This window comes from Mastomys coucha, unplaced genomic scaffold (genome assembly GCF_008632895.1).
Source record: "Mastomys coucha isolate ucsf_1 unplaced genomic scaffold, UCSF_Mcou_1 pScaffold15, whole genome shotgun sequence".
Taxonomy (NCBI): Eukaryota; Metazoa; Chordata; class Mammalia; order Rodentia; family Muridae; genus Mastomys; species Mastomys coucha.
The window spans coordinates 121,690,104-121,706,859 of NW_022196897.1; the positions used below are offsets into that span (position 1 = coordinate 121,690,104).

At 38.9% G+C, this 16,756-nt stretch overlaps 1 protein-coding gene across 7 annotated transcripts in view; it reads right to left on the reverse strand.

The window, feature by feature from the left end:
• Pak5 (p21 (RAC1) activated kinase 5) overlaps nucleotides 1-16,756 on the reverse strand; it is a 302,472-nt gene that overhangs the window by 96,419 nt on the left and 189,297 nt on the right. For all 7 annotated transcript variants that reach the window (XM_031372033.1, XM_031372034.1, XM_031372032.1 and 4 more), the window contains one exon: nucleotides 5,672-5,886. In XM_031372033.1, coding sequence (XP_031227893.1) covers nucleotides 5,672-5,875 — 204 coding nt within the window. In that variant the 5' untranslated portion in view covers nucleotides 5,876-5,886. The remainder of the gene's footprint in view (nucleotides 1-5,671; nucleotides 5,887-16,756) is intronic.

Consider the following 16,756-nt stretch of genomic DNA (forward strand, 5'->3'; position numbering starts at 1 on the left):
CTGCCTGTGACCATTTCCCATTTTTAAGACTGCCCTGGTCTCATTGGTAGATAAGCTATGATCTTCACCCACCAATGTGGAGACTTAGAAATGAAAAGATGTAGTCCAGCTGGGTAAATATTAAGGCATCAGAATTCATGAGCTAAAATAGATGTTTCTATGTCCAACATTGCATCATAGTAGAGAAAGATATAAAGAAGAAGGAGCTAAAACTATATTGAAGTAGAGAATAGGGAAGCTATAGCAGATTGAATCTATTGGCTTTGAGAAGAGGCATGGAAATAAGGAGGAGAGCAGTCATTTAGCTTAGCTGAATTGTGTGAGGACCCTAGTGTAGGGCAAGAAGCAGACATGGAAGTCAGAAAAGTCTCCCTGGGCCATTCCTCACTGTCATAGTTTCACTCAGTGAAGGATGTGACAACCAACTGCTACAGTTTGATTTCTTAACGAATATTCTTAGAAACCAGAAACTAAATAGCCCCTCTAATGTTAGAAAACATATAGTTGTCCTATAGTTCAGGGACATGCATTTCAAAATGCATTAAAGGAAAATAGAGAATCTCATAGAAATGGGACTAAGTTAGCAAAGCTAAAAATATCTAGGCTCTTGGTACGCAATAATGAATCACAAACAAGGAGAAAGAGAATTACAAAGGAATAGAGATGGATTCATTATTTGAGGAGAATCTGACATAAACTATAACAAGGGGGAAACAATGAGTGGTCACCCAGAATGGAGCAGCCAGACCTGGAAATTCTCTTCTCTTCATTTACCTGTTTTGTCTTCTTAAGGTTATTTTTAATGTAGTGGTCAGAGGTTGAAGATACAAAAAGGAAGAGACAGAACCCCAACTTTGGAATGTTATGAAATGCTGACAGTTGCAGAGATGAAGAAGATCCAGGAGAGCCAGCTTGACTCTGGCATTATCTGCAACCCTCAGACTTCACAGAAGAAAGCGAAGGCTGTTAACCTAGCTAGGGGAAAAGGACCCAAAGACAGGCAACAGAGTCCGAGTCAAAGACATTCTCCTCTCCAATTATTAGGGGACCCAAATGAAGACAAAGCTGCCCATCTGCACATATGTATAGGAAGTCTAGGTCCAGACTATGTATGCTCTTTGGTTGGTGGTTCAGTCTCTGTGAGCACATATTGGTCCAGATTAGTTAGCTCTGTAGGTCTTGTAGTGTCCTTGACCTACGCAACTCCCTCAATCCTTCCCTTGACTCTTCCACAAGACTTAGTGAACTCAGCCTAATGTTTGGCTATGGGTCTCTACCTGTTTCTATCTACTGCTGGATGCATCTTGGGAGACAGTTATGCTAGGCTCCTGTCTGCAAATGTAGCAGACACATCATAATAGCAGACATAGCTAAGTCTCATTAATAGTGTCAAGTGCTGGCTCTCTCCCATGGATGGGTCTTAAGTCAGGCCAGTCATTGGTTGGCCATTCCCTCAATCTCTGCTCCATCTTTATCCCTGTATATTTTGTAGGCAGGGCAAATTTTGGGTTGAAGGTTTTGTGGCTGGGTTGGTGTCTCTCTTCCTCTACTGGAAGTCTTGATTTCCCCGTAGCAGGGCTGCCTTGTCTGGCCTCAGTAGAAGAGGATTCTCGTAGTCTTGATGCTACTTGATGTGCCAGTGTAGGTTGGTACCCAGAGAGGGGAGAGGGATGATGGTAGGGAAGAAGGGTGTGAGGAAGGAAGGGACTGGGAAGAGGAAGGAGGGGGCTGTGATCATGTTGTAAAGTGACCAAATAGATTAATGAACAAAAGAAAGCTTTGAAGAACAGTCAACATGTTATCACTATACACATGAAATAGCAAATCTCTCAACTATCCACAGAAAAGCTTCTTCTTAAAGTAGATAGCAGTTAATATAGAGACTCTCAGCTGGTAAATGTGTAGATAATTGACTATGAAATTCTGTGCCCTAAATGGGGCATCTACATCACTTTATATATCCCTGAAAGGCTAAGTAAGTGGCTACAGGGAACAGTGTTTTCTGGATAAAACACGGCAGTTGCACAGATGAACTTACAGTCACTGTGACCTTAGCAAGATCAAGGCAGATGGAATCCTATCAAGAAGGTAAATATAACCCCTTGCTGAGGAGATATTGGCAGTTAATAGTTGTTGAGAGAGAGAGAGAGAGAGAGAGAGAGAGAGAGAGAGAGAGAGAGAGAGAGAGAGAGAGAGAGAATATTTTCTTTAAGGATACGACCCTTGATAGGTCAATCAAACTTCATAACAGGCCCTAAATCCAAGAAAACTTGGGCAGCGCTGATTAGGTTCCATGGATTTAAAAAAAGAAAAGACAGAGTTGGGTAGGTATAGAGATAGAATGGATCTTGGAAATGGGGGAAAATGTGATAAAAATAAAATATATGGGATTATAAAGAATTACCACACAATATGACTTCTCTAAAATCTAAGTTATATAGATGTATATTAAAGGAGCCTTTGAAGGTTAGGAGCTAGGTAGACAGCTCCAAAGTTAGAGACTTGTTGCTCTTTCAGAAGGTCTGAATTTTGTTTCCAGCACTCATGTTGGGTATTTTACAACTGCTTGTAATGCCACCTCTATGGAAAATGACTCCCTTCTAACTTCCAAGGGCATCCACATACATGTGTGAATATATGCACACACTTTCTCACACACAGACACATAAATAAATGATAAACCAATTCTCCAAAAGAGAATGCTTTAAAGGTTATGTTAGACAAAGTGTGACTAAACTAGGTAAAGAATATAAGCATTACCCAACTCTAAACTGTTCGGTTAAATAAATTCTATTAAATTACAGTATGATAGGATATTACATTCAATAATCTTTTGGGACTTGAACATTAACAGTCAACTAGAGAATATAAAATTATCTTTTCATAAGGATATAGGACAATTAAAAAGAGAACAGAGTACTGTGTGAAGATCAAACAGCAGGAATCACACATGATTACATTTGATGTGAGACTGAAATGTTTATGCTTGAACTTTTTGATTTTAGAAGCCCCCCCAAATTTATTCAGGATCCAAAAGACTTTAATTTATGTAATAATTAAAACTGTGTACCATAATATATTAAAAATAATAAGCCTTTAAAACATAGAAATCTAGAGTTCATGACACGTTAGGCATAAACCATAAGAGTCTGGTATATATTGCTTTCTGGAAAAGCCCGATGTATCCCCAGTACATAATGAAAATGCCAAATGACTCTCAATGACTATGAAAACAGTCTGATCGTGTAGACTCAAAGAATCTCAGGTACCTAGGAGTTCCAAACAATACTATGAAAACCAGGTACAAATATATTCATGATAGTTGTATTCTGTTATAGCACAAACTTTATAGTAGTATCCTTCCCTAGTAAAACGGGTAAGTTATAAAAAGTTACAATTTAAACTAAACTCAAGTCCTCTGCATGAATCAGAATTTTTATCTCAATTTTAAATAAAAAAGTTGAAGGATAGTTCTATTATATGGCATCTCAGTAAATTTTCAATTTGCCAAAATTCTTAAAATAACTGTTACAATCTTAATTCATAATTAAAAAGAGTTCAGAAGAAAACATTAGGAAGTACTGATTGCTCATGTGATGGGGAAGTCATGATGACCTTTCTCTATCTACTTTTTCTTCATTTTGTTGCATCACTTAGAGTGGATTCTGGGCTGTAACAAAGGGAAAAGACTAACAGGCAGCACTTGGTTTAGCCCAATGAAAACAATGCTTTCCCACTGAATTTTGAGGCACAGTATTGATTGCTATGTGACTCAGGCTGGTCTGAAACTCACATTCCTCTTATTTTAATCTTCTGAATGATTGGATTACAGGCACATGTCACTGTTCATCAGGAATATTGGTACTTACAGGATGTTCACAATTTTCATCAGGGTATTGGTTTGTTATAAATGCAAACCATTGGGGAACTCCAGAAATATTGAATCAGAATCTCCCCGGTGATGCTGAGAGGTAAGAAGACTACACTAAACCCCTTAGAAGCAAGGTTGAGACTCAGTAACCATTCTAACCTTCCCTTTACATATAACATATCTAATTCAGGAATAAGTGGGTAATACTGCTTATGATGTTCTTATGAACAGAAGAGTTAGGTAGGAAAAAAAAAACAGTTTTGGTGTGGGGAGAAGAGATGTTAGAAATAGACTCTAGGGTGTACAATATGCTAAGCACAGACCACATGACTGGTCAGCATTTCCCACTCTTGCCAAATGTTTAAAATTATTCTTCCCTTTGACTATTCAGATGACTTCATTCAGTCTATACTCTTGGGGCTTGGGGACCAAGAAAATTGACTTTTAACGTAAATCTAAGATTCTGATGAAAAAAGACAACTTTTAGCAGTGTAAAATCATGCTGATTATGTCTTCTATATAAATAAAAGTCTTTATAAATACTTTTGTCAAGATTCTCAAAGTCTATCTTCAGAGTACTAGCCTTAGCACCAGCAGGACATCAGCTAGCAATGAACATTTGGAAGCCCTAACCCAGTTCTACTGAATTAGAAACAGGTGGTGGTGCTTCCTATCTGTGTTGTGGTAGTGGTTTGTATAAAATGGCCCCTATAGGCTCATGGTCAGTGGCACTATTAGGAGGTACAGCCTTGTTGTAGTAGATGTGGTCTTATTGGAGGAAGTGTGTCACTTGGGGTGGGCTTTGAGGATCCAGAAGTTTAAGCTAGGTCTAGTATGTCACTGTCTCATCCTGCTGCCTGGGGATGCAGATGGAGAACTCTTAGCTTCCTCTCCAGCACCAAGTCTGCCTGTACCTTGCCATGCTTCCTGCCTGCCATGATGACTAAACCTCAGAACTGTGAGCCAGTCCCAATTAAATGCTTTCCTTTAGAAGAGTTGCTATGGTCATGGTGTCTCTTTACAGAAATAGAAACCCTAAATTAAACATCTGTTTAATCAAAGTCTGGTAGGTGATTCTGATCTGTGATGTATCTTGAGAAGCACTGGCATAAATAAGTCTGCACAGCTAGCCTCACAGAGACTTGAAGTGCCAGAGTAGGGGGATATCCAGCTGGGCTCTCACCCACTCAGAGGAGAAGGGGATAGGGGATGGGGGAGGGGCAATGGAAGATGGGGGATGGATTATGCGAGGGGGTGACCAGGAGGGCAGCAGTGAGTGGGTAAATTATAGTCTATTCAAAGACTGAAATTATTTGCTCATATTTGAAATAGTTCTATGTTAGACAATGAAAATGAATGTGTAGATACACATACTTACTATATAAACCATCCATATCCATACATACATGTTAGGGTTTTATACACCTATAAATATAATTTATTGCTATTAAAGTCTCCTATTATTACATCTGATATAAGATTATTTATAATTATTTTGGAAACAAATAGAAGATAACAGAAATATAGCCAATAAAATATTTGATTAGTAGCTATTGCTTGTACTATCAGAGGAAGTGGAGATTATTAACAGAAAGAAAATTCATTTTGTAGCTTAATTTTACACCTAAATATTACAATAACCAGTATCTGAAGATTAAATTTCCTGTGTGATGCAAAATGAAGATTAACTGTGGCTAGTATAGGGACATTTTTAAAAGGTTACATAGTGTATAAAGATGACACATTAGGTCAAATCAGATCACAGCTTGAAATTGACCCAAAGACAGAACCCTTGCATACCTTCATGGGAGCCAGCTGAATGGGTGTGATGCATGATGGGTCCACCATGGGCTTGGGCCTGTTGGCTGTGTCTGCTAACAGGCTGTGCCATTGCTGTGGAAGCCCAGTAAACTTCTGCTCTTGTGGATCAAACCCAGTATGAACCCTGTGTTCAAAGTTGGATGGGCCAGATATTTCGATCTTTTTCTTTTTCTTCCCAAACATGATGTAAAAACCTGAGAAATACAAAGAGAAAATAGGTAGCTTGTATCTTGCAGCATGAAGATATTTATTTTAAATCCTCTACCTACCCCATTTTAGTTATTTTTCACAATACTATTTTCAAAAGTTAGAAGTTTGATTGTCAAGCTGTAGAGATTAGATAATTCCATCCTAAATCTTTGTTATTGTTTTGAATGATCCCTGTGGAATACAGCTGCTTGTTCCATTTGATATTAACTTTGTCTCATGTGACCTATACTGACCAATCATCTGGACAATAAGCCAGTCTGGGGGGTGGGGGGAATTGGAGTCTCTGTGTGCCCCAAACCCAATGTACATGCCATAACGATTTCTTAGGTAGATTATACTTCATCTTCATCCTCAGTTTTAGAGGAATCAATGTATGAAGCAGATGTATCAGCCCATTCTGGAGTCAAGACCAGACAATCCCAACTGAGTCAGTGTTAGCCACAGCTGATCATGTGTGAATGTAGCACATGAAGGGTGAGATTTCAGACTTGTTTATCACAGGACATTACTAAAGCAAAAGCTGACCATTTCCCAAGGAGAAGCACCTCAAAGTTGGTATGCACTCAAAATCCAGAACACATATGTGAAAAAATAACATGTGTGTGTGTGTGTGTGTGAGTGTGTAAGTGTGTATATCAGCATGAAAAACAAGCTAATAATTACTCAGCATATAAAGCAATTATAATAAGTAGAACTAAATACTTAGAAAATCATCAGGCCAAAGTAGGTCTTGAAAGTGTTAGCTACAGTATAGTGAAGCTGTGCTTTATGGTTCTGAAAACTTGTGATGTAACTTGGCTTTCAACAATAGGTTGTCACACATTAAATGTGAGTATTTTATTTGTGTGCTTTTTTGATCAGGGATTCTCACCTATGAGTAAGATAAAGGTCACATTGGGAATCCTTTCACTCCCTACTGTGGGGCTTATAAAAGCTGGTAGGATTATTTCGGGGCTTAGACATTTTGCTTTCTTTGTTAGGAGGACCTCCATATAACCATTCTAGCAGGGTTGAAAATACTCTAAAGAGACGTTTGTGCCCCAGAAATCACATGCTGAGAGAATAAAAAAGCTGAAGCCTGGTGCAAACCATAGGGGAGTTTGTCTCACAGAAGGCAAATTTCACACAGTGCTGAGAGTGTGTCAGAGCATATTGCAGGAGGGACTGGATCATGGTGCAGACATTGCTGATAGACTGGACCACACCTTGGCCTGGAACAGTTATCTTGACAGGCCTCTTGTGCTCTATTTAAACCTAAACCTTATACTAACACTGGAAGACAGATCTGGGGAAGGGGCGGTCACTAGACCTCTTAGTCCTTTGTCCTAATGTGGCCACATTGACTAATTATCCTTTTTCTGCTTTTTCTCAGTTGTTGGTTTGTTTGGCTTATTAAAGATGCATGGCTCAACCTAGCTTGCTTGGATGCTGTTAAGGCTCAAGCACTAACTCATAATTTCAATGACTATTGTTCTTGTGGCTAGAGTTTTGTGGATATTAATATCTTCTCTTACTTTCTTCCTTTACCATATCCTATTTCTCTTCTTTTATCAAACCCTCATCCTTCTTTTCCTTATATATTGCTACTTTTCAGGCCATCTGTCTTCTGCCTTCCAGCTCTCTCAAGTGCCTACCTCTTCCTCTGTCTGCATAAACATTCTGTTACAGACATCTGAGCATTCACAGTCCCAACTGCCTCTCATCTGTTAAGGCTTGGCTCTGAAAAGCCCCCAAAGTCTCAAGTGTTGGAAGTTTGGTGGTAATATTGAGAGATGATTAGCTCATGTAGGTGCTGAAAAGGGCAGTTTGGAGGTGGGATGTGTTGGGGCACACAAATCCCTAATGGGCATATTTTAACTCTAACTCTGGCCCTTGTTTCCTGGTCCACAGGGAGAAGTTGTATTCCTTGCCATGTTTCCTTTCATTTCAGGTTCAATGTGATGAGACTTAGTAACCATGGACTGAATCCCACAAATCTGTGAGCCATAGTAAACCTTGCCTCCTTCCAAGTGTTCAGGTGTTTGACCATAGGGAAAAAGATGTGAAGAACATTGAAAATCCCTATTCTTGGAAGGTTTTATTTCAAAGTAATGTGGACCTTGGTCAAGGATGTAATGGCTCTGATACATTGCTGATCTTATTTTGGCCTTGAAAAGGTAATTTAAAAGAAAGGGCTTAGCTGGGTTTTGTGTTCCTTGCCTGTAATCACAACACTTGGAAGTTTGGGGTAGAAAGAATGCTCCAAATTCAAGGCTGCTCTGGGCTACGTAGTAAGTTCTTGTTCTGTCTGAACTACAGAGTGAGACCATGTCTCAAAATAAAATGAAACGAAGCAATAAGAAAAGGAAATTCCTTGAGTACATTGCTATAAGTGTGTCAATAAACATAATTGTGATGATCTTAAAACTCGGGCACATGGAATTGGAAATGTAAGGAAGGGAAGGGACAAGGAGAGGAAGGTCATTGCAGGAACAGATAACAGAGTCCAAGACCTCTTTCACACTGAGTCTAGATTTGGATATATAATTTGCTGCAATCTGTGGGACAGAAAAAAATGATACAAGCATGCCATGTGCTGACCATCAGGGTTTGCCCTCCTGCTGACCTCAGAACCCAAGGTTTACATAAGAATAAAAGCCATGCTCTCCCACTGTTGCACCAGTCATACCAGCCAACCCTAGCTCATGCCCAGCAGCAGAGCTGCTTGTTGGATGAAATATGTTCCTTGCCTGAAAGAGATCATCAGCAGGAAAACTACATCCTGATGAACTGCATCCTCAGTTTCTAACCTATTAAATCAGGACACAAATCCTTTGAACCATTATTTTTGGAAGCTGATTGTTACATAGTCATAGGCGAATAAGAAACACCTATCACCTCCAATCTTGCATCTCCATGAACTCATAACTTTCACAGTTTTTGATGCTCCAAGGTTTCAAATAACAATGTCTAACCTGGGCAGCTACATCAGCTATGCCACAATTGCCTTAATGCAAAAGAGTCTTAATTGTGATGCCATGACCTGGGTAGTTGACTGGAGACTTTTCAGTTGAATAATTGTGCTCTATATACCACCGTTTGATTATTTGCTGAACATAGAACATATTCAAAAATATAATTTCTCTTTCATTGGCTGAGTCAACTTGACATTTTAATACACATTCATTTCCATAATTTTAAAAAAAAGAAAGACGAAGTCATTTGGGAAGAGTTCGTTTGCACATATTCATACTTGAACAAGCAATAAAAATGCTAGACCAAATATTTTTAGAAATAGAACAGAGATATTTTTCTATTTCTCTTTTTTTGTGAGTCTTCCAGAAGCTACTATGCCACTCAAGTGAATGCATATAAAAAGAAATATGAATGAATTAGCATGGTGCATGGGGAATGGTGGAGTGCAAAACTGTGGCTGAAGTAACTTAAGATGAGAAAATCCTGTGATCCTATATACCATCCTTTAAAGAGTATTAACCACAGATCTATATGACTAGTAAGATCAAGTTTAAAAAGGAAACAGTTGTGCATGATAGCATATGCCTGAAATCTTGACACCCAGGAAGCAGTGCTAGATGGATTGTTTCAGCTTTAAGGCCATAGTGTTTGACATAGTGCGACCATGGTTCAAAATGAACCAACAGACCATTAAAATAAATAAAGATAAGACAAAACAAAATAACAATAACAATAACAATAAAGGGTTTCAGAAGAAGAAATGTAAAAAGTTGAAAAAAAAACTACAAATGGTTCTAAATCCTAAAGAAACTCTCATTCGACTGAATTAGAAATAAAATCTTGAAGATTTACAGTGATATTCTTTCAACAGTAGCCATTACTGATTTCATCCAGGTGAAAAATGGAGATAGCATCCTGGTGTCCTAAAGCATAAGGCAGCAGAGGGATGGCCAGAAAGGGCATAAAAATGCCTGGTAAGTACACTAGTTAATATTCTTGGATATAAGAGAAAAGACATTGACAAAAGCAACCTAAGGAAGAAGGGTTTATTTTGGTTTATAGTTTCAGGGCACAGTACATAATGGCAGGGAAGTCATGCCAACAGCATCACGAGGAAGCTGCTCATTTTGTGTCTACAGTCAAAAAGCAAGGAGAGGGATGGATGCTACTCCTCATTCATTGTTATTCTATTCACCTTCACTCACAGAATGGCTCTGTCATATTTAAAGCAGTGATTTCCATCTCAATTAATGAAGTCTAGAAATCCCATTACAGACATGCCCAGAGGTTTGTTTTTATGGTGACTCAAAATCCCATCAAGTTGAAAAATCAAGGCTAGCCGTCATGGCATGTGACTCCTTCTGATGCATCCATGAGTGCTTAGGGTTGTGAATGTTTGGTGTGTAGGCCGCCACACTCACAAAAAACCTGGGCCAGCAACTTCAAGATTACATCCACATTTGATGTCCTGATGAGAGGATTCATGGATCATACTCACAGTTATGATTTAGTACAGGAAATGAATAAAAAAGTCAAATGTGACTGATCCTGACAATTCTATGACATATATACTTCCTTTTACAAGCATGTCATGAGGCTTATGAAGATCAAGTAACTTGACTTGTCTAGGTTATCTTCTTAGGAGGTAGCAAAATCTAATTCACATCTAAGTCTTTCTTGCTTCACACCTGCCTCGGAAGTGTTACTCTTGACCTGCAGATTATAAAGCACTGTATTCTTCTCTGTACTAAATTAGCTCCACTTAAAATGGCCTTTAGGTAAACTCAATAACTATGTATATGGATCAAGCCTGGGATACATAGGCATGGGGAGAGGGGCCCTCCCAAATACCAGTAGAGTTCACAATTTGGAGATAAATATTAAACAAAATACATATCGTGTTGGAAGATAAAAGGGCTTTGAAAAATAAGGGATTATGTTTTATAAGCAATAAGGAATAAGGAAAAAAAAATTTGAGAAAGACAACATTTGAAAAAGTCCCTACCCGTGAGAATCACGAAACAAGTGAGCCTGATACTGATGTGAAAAAAAATAGGAATATGATATTTAGAGAAGTAGGAGAGATTAACAGATTGTATAATAAAGCTAAATTCTTAGGCACAATAGCAGAAAATTAAATAATAAAAGTGTTTAATAAGTGTTATTTACAATATATGTAGTGTGTGTTTGTGTGTGTGTTATGTCTGTGTGTGTTAGGTTGATCCCAGTTATCTGGTGCAACTCCCCTTTAAAAATGTGTCTGCCACTTCCCCATAGGACAGTATAATAGAGCACTTCTCTACTAAGTACTACTGCTGGGAGGAGCAACATACAAGGTTGACCTGAACAGGTATTAGATACAAACATAATGAATTCAGATCTGTCCTTGAGGTACCCATTAAGGAAAAATCCATGCCTACCATCACATACGTGTCTAATGGAATTTACATATGCTCAAAGCTATGGAAGATATTGCCTAGGCACAGGCATATCATCCACAACTGTATAACAGCCTACCTGCCAGTCAGGGCAAGGACCCACCCCATGGCTACTCCTGCGGATTGGCTTGTCCCTCTGCTTAGACTCATAACCTCCAAAAGAGCCTGGTGTTCTTGCGGCATGTACTTTCTGGGCCTGTTGCATATATGTTACACTTTTACTCTCACTGTTAGTAACTATATTTCACTACCATTACTCTATATCTTGTCTGGTTTATCATTTGAGATGCAAATGACCTGGGGATTGCATCATGGGATACCATGAAATTCCATCTAGTCATTTGAGTGTGTGTCTGTATGTTAATACCTAGAAAATCAATTGGTAAGACACAAAGAAATGTCATAGTAGACCAGACAGAACTGGAATTTGTCAGAGTCGGTCTGCAAACGTTATATTTCATACACTTTGTGGATCATCTATTTTTTCCTGAAGTATTTTATGGTCAATATAAATTATTACTTAGAAAATTTACTCCCTAGTCATTAGGGAAATGCAAATCAAAACGACCCTGAGATTCCATTTTACACCAATCAGAATGACGAAGATCAAAACCTCAAGCAACAGAACATGTTGGAGAGGATGTAGAGAAAGGAGAATACTTCACTGTAGAAAATTGCAAATAGTTCTACCTGAAGTCTCAACTATACTGCTCCTGGCCATATACCAAAAAAGATGCTCCATAATACCATAAAGACATATACTCTGCTATGTTGATAGAAGCTTTATTCATAATAGCCAGAAACTAAAAACAACCTAGATGTCCCTCAACAAAAGAACGGATATAGAAAATGTAGTTCATTTACAAAGTAGAATACTACTCAGCTATTAAAAACAAGGAAATCATGACTTTTGCACACAAATGGATGGAATTACAAAATATCATCCTGAGTGAGGAAACCCAGACACAAAAGGACATACATGGTATGTACTCACTGACAAGTAGATAGTAGTCGTAAAGTCATATGATACATGCCATAGACCTAAAGAAGCTAAATAAGAAGGAAGGCCCAAGAAAGGATATTTTAATCTCACTTAGAAGGGGGAATAAAATAGTCATAGGAGGCAAAGGGAGGGATGGAACTAGGTGGGAGAAGGGATGGGGAGGGGAATGGGGAGGTCAGGATCAGGTGTTGGGAGAGACAGGAGAGAGGGCCAGAGGACCAGGAGAATGAATGGAAATCTGCAGCTGTTAGGGGTGGGGGAATGGGGGGTTTCTTAGAAGTCTCAGAGATCTGAGATGAGAGAGGTTTCCAGGAGTCCATGTGGGTGACCTTAGTAGAGGTACATAACAGTGGGTATATGGAACCTGAAGAGGCCACCTCTTGTAGACAGGCAGGGCCCTCAATGGAAGGATAAGGACATTGACCCATCCACAAAACTTTCTACCCCAAATTTTTCCTGTCTAAAAGAAATGTAGGGACAAAGATAGAGCAGAGACTGACGGAATGGCCAACATGAGATCCATTCCATGGGCAAGCACCGATTCCTGACACTATTAATGATATTTTGTTATGCTTACAGATAGGAGCCTAGCATAAATGTCCTCTGAGAATCTCTACCCAGCAGCTGACTTAAATAGATGCAGAGATCCACAGCAAAACATTAGTATGAGGTCAGAGACCCATATGGAAGACTTAGGGGAAGGATTGAAGACCCTGAAAGGAATAGGAACTCCTTAGGAAGACGAAGAGAGTCAACTAACCTAGACCATTGGGAGCTCTCAGAGACTGAGCCACCATCAAAAAGCGTACAGGCTGGACCCAGGACCCCAGCACATTTGTAGCAGACATGCAGCTCAATTTCCATGTGGGCCTCTCAATGACTGGATCGGGGTTGTCCTTAAAGGAATGGTCTGACTGTGGAATCCATTTCTCAACAGGGCTTCCTTGTCTGGCCTCAGTGGGAGAAGATGTACCTAACCTTGCAGAGACTTGATGTGCCAGGGTAGGAGTATACCCAATGAGTGGCCCATCTTCTCAGAGGAGAAGGGAAGGAGGCAAGAGGAAGGGATTCTGTGAGGGGAGTTGAGGGTAAACAGTGATTGGGATATAAATTAATTAATTAACAAAAAGAAAATTTACATTAGAATACCTTCAAATCATTTAAAGAAGTTTTAAATGTTCTTGAAAAGAGGTTTGATTTTCATGGCTACAAAGTAGAAAGAATATTACTTGGCACCACTTTGAATAGACCTGAGCAGTCACTGATAGATTTCAAAAGGTGCTGTCCTTGAGAACCACATTGGTTGAGAACTTGACCTTCCTGTTGGGACCAGTGCATAGATTTATAGATTGCTAGTGGGTGGCATTCTTGTCTGACTCAGTATTTTAGAGATTGGAGAGTGTTCATAAGAGACACAACTGATTTAGTAGCCATTCAGAGACCACCCCCTCTTGTGTACATTCCTCCATGACTAAACTATCTTTGGTTGTTTGGGACCCTGTTCCCTGACCCTAGAGTGGGGCTTAAAGCTTGATGTGTTTTAAAAAAGCAAGATGGCATTCTATGAGATAGTTTTTATGAAATTATCTTAAAAAGTAAACATTAAAACAGTTGTATTAAACAATACCATTTTTTCCCTGTTGGACATCCTGATTACTCACTGGATAATTACTGTACAAAGTTGAAGCTTAAACTGTTTGCCAGAATCTTGACTGAAGTTCTTCAGGACCTGCCATTTCAGCAATTCAGGGCAAACTACACTGTCTACTTCATAGAATGTGCATTCAAAAAAATGGAATGCCATAATAGCTTTCCTTAGTTGGCTGCTGTCAGGTACCAAGAACTGGGAGAATGGAATAGATCTGAGATAGATTCATAGATTTTGGCTCTCTGACAAAAGTAGCATTTTAAGATGTCTATCATAGGTGGTAATGATGGCTGTACAAAAACGTGAATGTACTCAGTCTCAATGAACAGTGTATCTAAAAGGACTTAACAAAATGAATTTTATGTTATTCCCATTTTATACTAATAGCAACAATTGTAGATAGGGCTATGGATATGTGCTAGGATCTCAGAATGCATGGGACGAGGGAATTATCTGACAAAGGCCATACTGCAGATGAGACTGGGGCAGGACAAGATGGGGAGAGCTGAGGTCAAGCTATTAGACAGTTTTGTTCCTGTCCCCTTCAGCATCTCAAACAATATTGGAGGATGGAAGTTGACCTTTAATCCCACCCCTCACAACTAATTAGTGATTTGCTTTTAAGCCCCATGACTAAAGTGAGAAGCAAATGACAACATTGGGCCATTAAGATGTCTAACCTCTTCTTATATATATGTATGTACAGGAAGCTTTTACAGTAAGTTTCCACATGAATCTTTCAAAAGCTCTCTAGTGTTAATTATTACTCCCCTTATCCCTTCTTTTACCCTCTCTTCCTTGACCAGATCTAACCCTTCGTGCCTCATTATTCTCATCAAACTCTTACTGCAATTTATACCTCCTTAAAAGCTTTCCCAACAGTGGACACATATTAATTTCCTGATCTCTATAGTTTTCCCAGAAGGAAGCTTGAATATGTGAAGATTCAAAGTTAACATCTGTAGAGAGAGGAAACGTGAAACATTTGAACAAAGATATAAAGAATTAAAATAGGGGGGAAATGCTCCTACTAGAAACCATAGTCTATCTAGTAAGTAAAAAAGCTTAGTTCTAAAATGGGTTTTCTCTTTTGGAGATGTTGGTCAGTGAGTGCCCATAGACCTCTAAGCACTGTAGGGTTTTGTCATTACTCTTGGTTACAGCGTGAGTGTAAGACACCATTCCTAAAGATCATACACTTAAGACATAGAACATGGAGAAACCAAACTGATACTCATCTAGATGCTTCATTCCTACTAGATAGCCCTGAAAAAAATGTTATGTATGCTACCAGAGCAGAAAAGTAGTCATCAACCTTACTCAGCTGTGAACCCTGGGTGCTATACTAATGACTCGCATGGCAAAATATGGTCTTTGGGTAATAGAGTCATGGACATAATGGGAGTAACCTGCAACTTCCTGCTTGGATGAACACTTGCTCACACGCTAAGAAACTATAACTGGTTCCATTATTAGAGTCAAAATCCTGTGTCTTGAGAGTCTTAGGCCCTAGGGGGAGTCTACAGCTATTTTTCTGCTAAATGGACATGGTTTAAACTATCTCATACTGACTTATCTTCATATCTATAGATTTAATACATCTCTTACCCCTCATCAAGAGAAGCTTCTTTTTGCAGTAGATGCTAATTAACATAGACCCCATAATTGATTGAGGTACAGAGAAGTAACCAGAGAATGATCAGCCATAAATGGGATAGTGCACTTTTCCAAAACCTCATGGATAACTGAATAAAAGATGGATGAAAAATTATGAGAGCCAGAGGCTGAATGGCTATATTTTCTGGACAGAACGGGACAGTGGCAAATACGAACTCATAGCAATTGTGACAGCATGCACAGGACTTGTGCAAGACTAAAGTCAGTTAAAAGTCAATGTATGATGGGGGCAGACAGGCACAAAGTCCCCACAGATGAGGAGCTATGGGCAATTGATGGCTGCTGGAAGAGTAGAGTCAGTTTTATTGGACAGATACCATGATAGTTTTACCACACTAGAGTGGATGGCCACACTGTATCCTGTATAAGGATAGTATAAATTGGACTTGTTAGGTTTTGGGTTGTTTCTTTTATTGTTTTAGAAAAGATCCACAAAGATGGGTGAGTAGAGAAGGAGGAAGTGTCTGGGAAGAGTTGGAGGTATAGGTGAGTATGAACAGGAATATGAAGTTCTCAAATAACTGATTTTAAAAAGAAAAAGAAAAACTCTCAACCACACAGACACTAGAGACATAGAAAATATAAGACCACAAAATTTAAAATAAGTGCCTTTAATGTACTTTTTAAGAGACAATCATTTCTCATTGACCCACTATCTCATTAAGAGAATTTTCTTTTCTTAGTCTCATATCCATCATGAAGAACTTGGAAAATGTAATAATGGGTATTTAAGTATTTTAGAAATACATACCTGTGTCCAGATAATATAGGATTAATGACTTAGCCTGTCATTGGTAGAAGAAATATGCTTGATTTAAAAACTGTGTGGTAGAGGGATGAGGCCAAACACACCCCTATAGTTACAGATTAAACATAGAATTAGAATAAAGGAGAAATATACACCCAGATTTTAACTATGCTACTTTTAGGGGAAATGTAACATGAAGTACCTATGTGACATTCAGGGGTAATAAAGTGGAATGAATTCATTATATAATATCAAAATGCAAGTGTTTTCTAAGAAGAGTATATGTCCAGGATGTTGTTATCAATACAATAATCCTCTTCTCCCTTCTCCTCTCCTCCCCTCCTCTCCCCTCCTCTCCTCTCCTCCTCTCCTCTCCTCTCCTCTC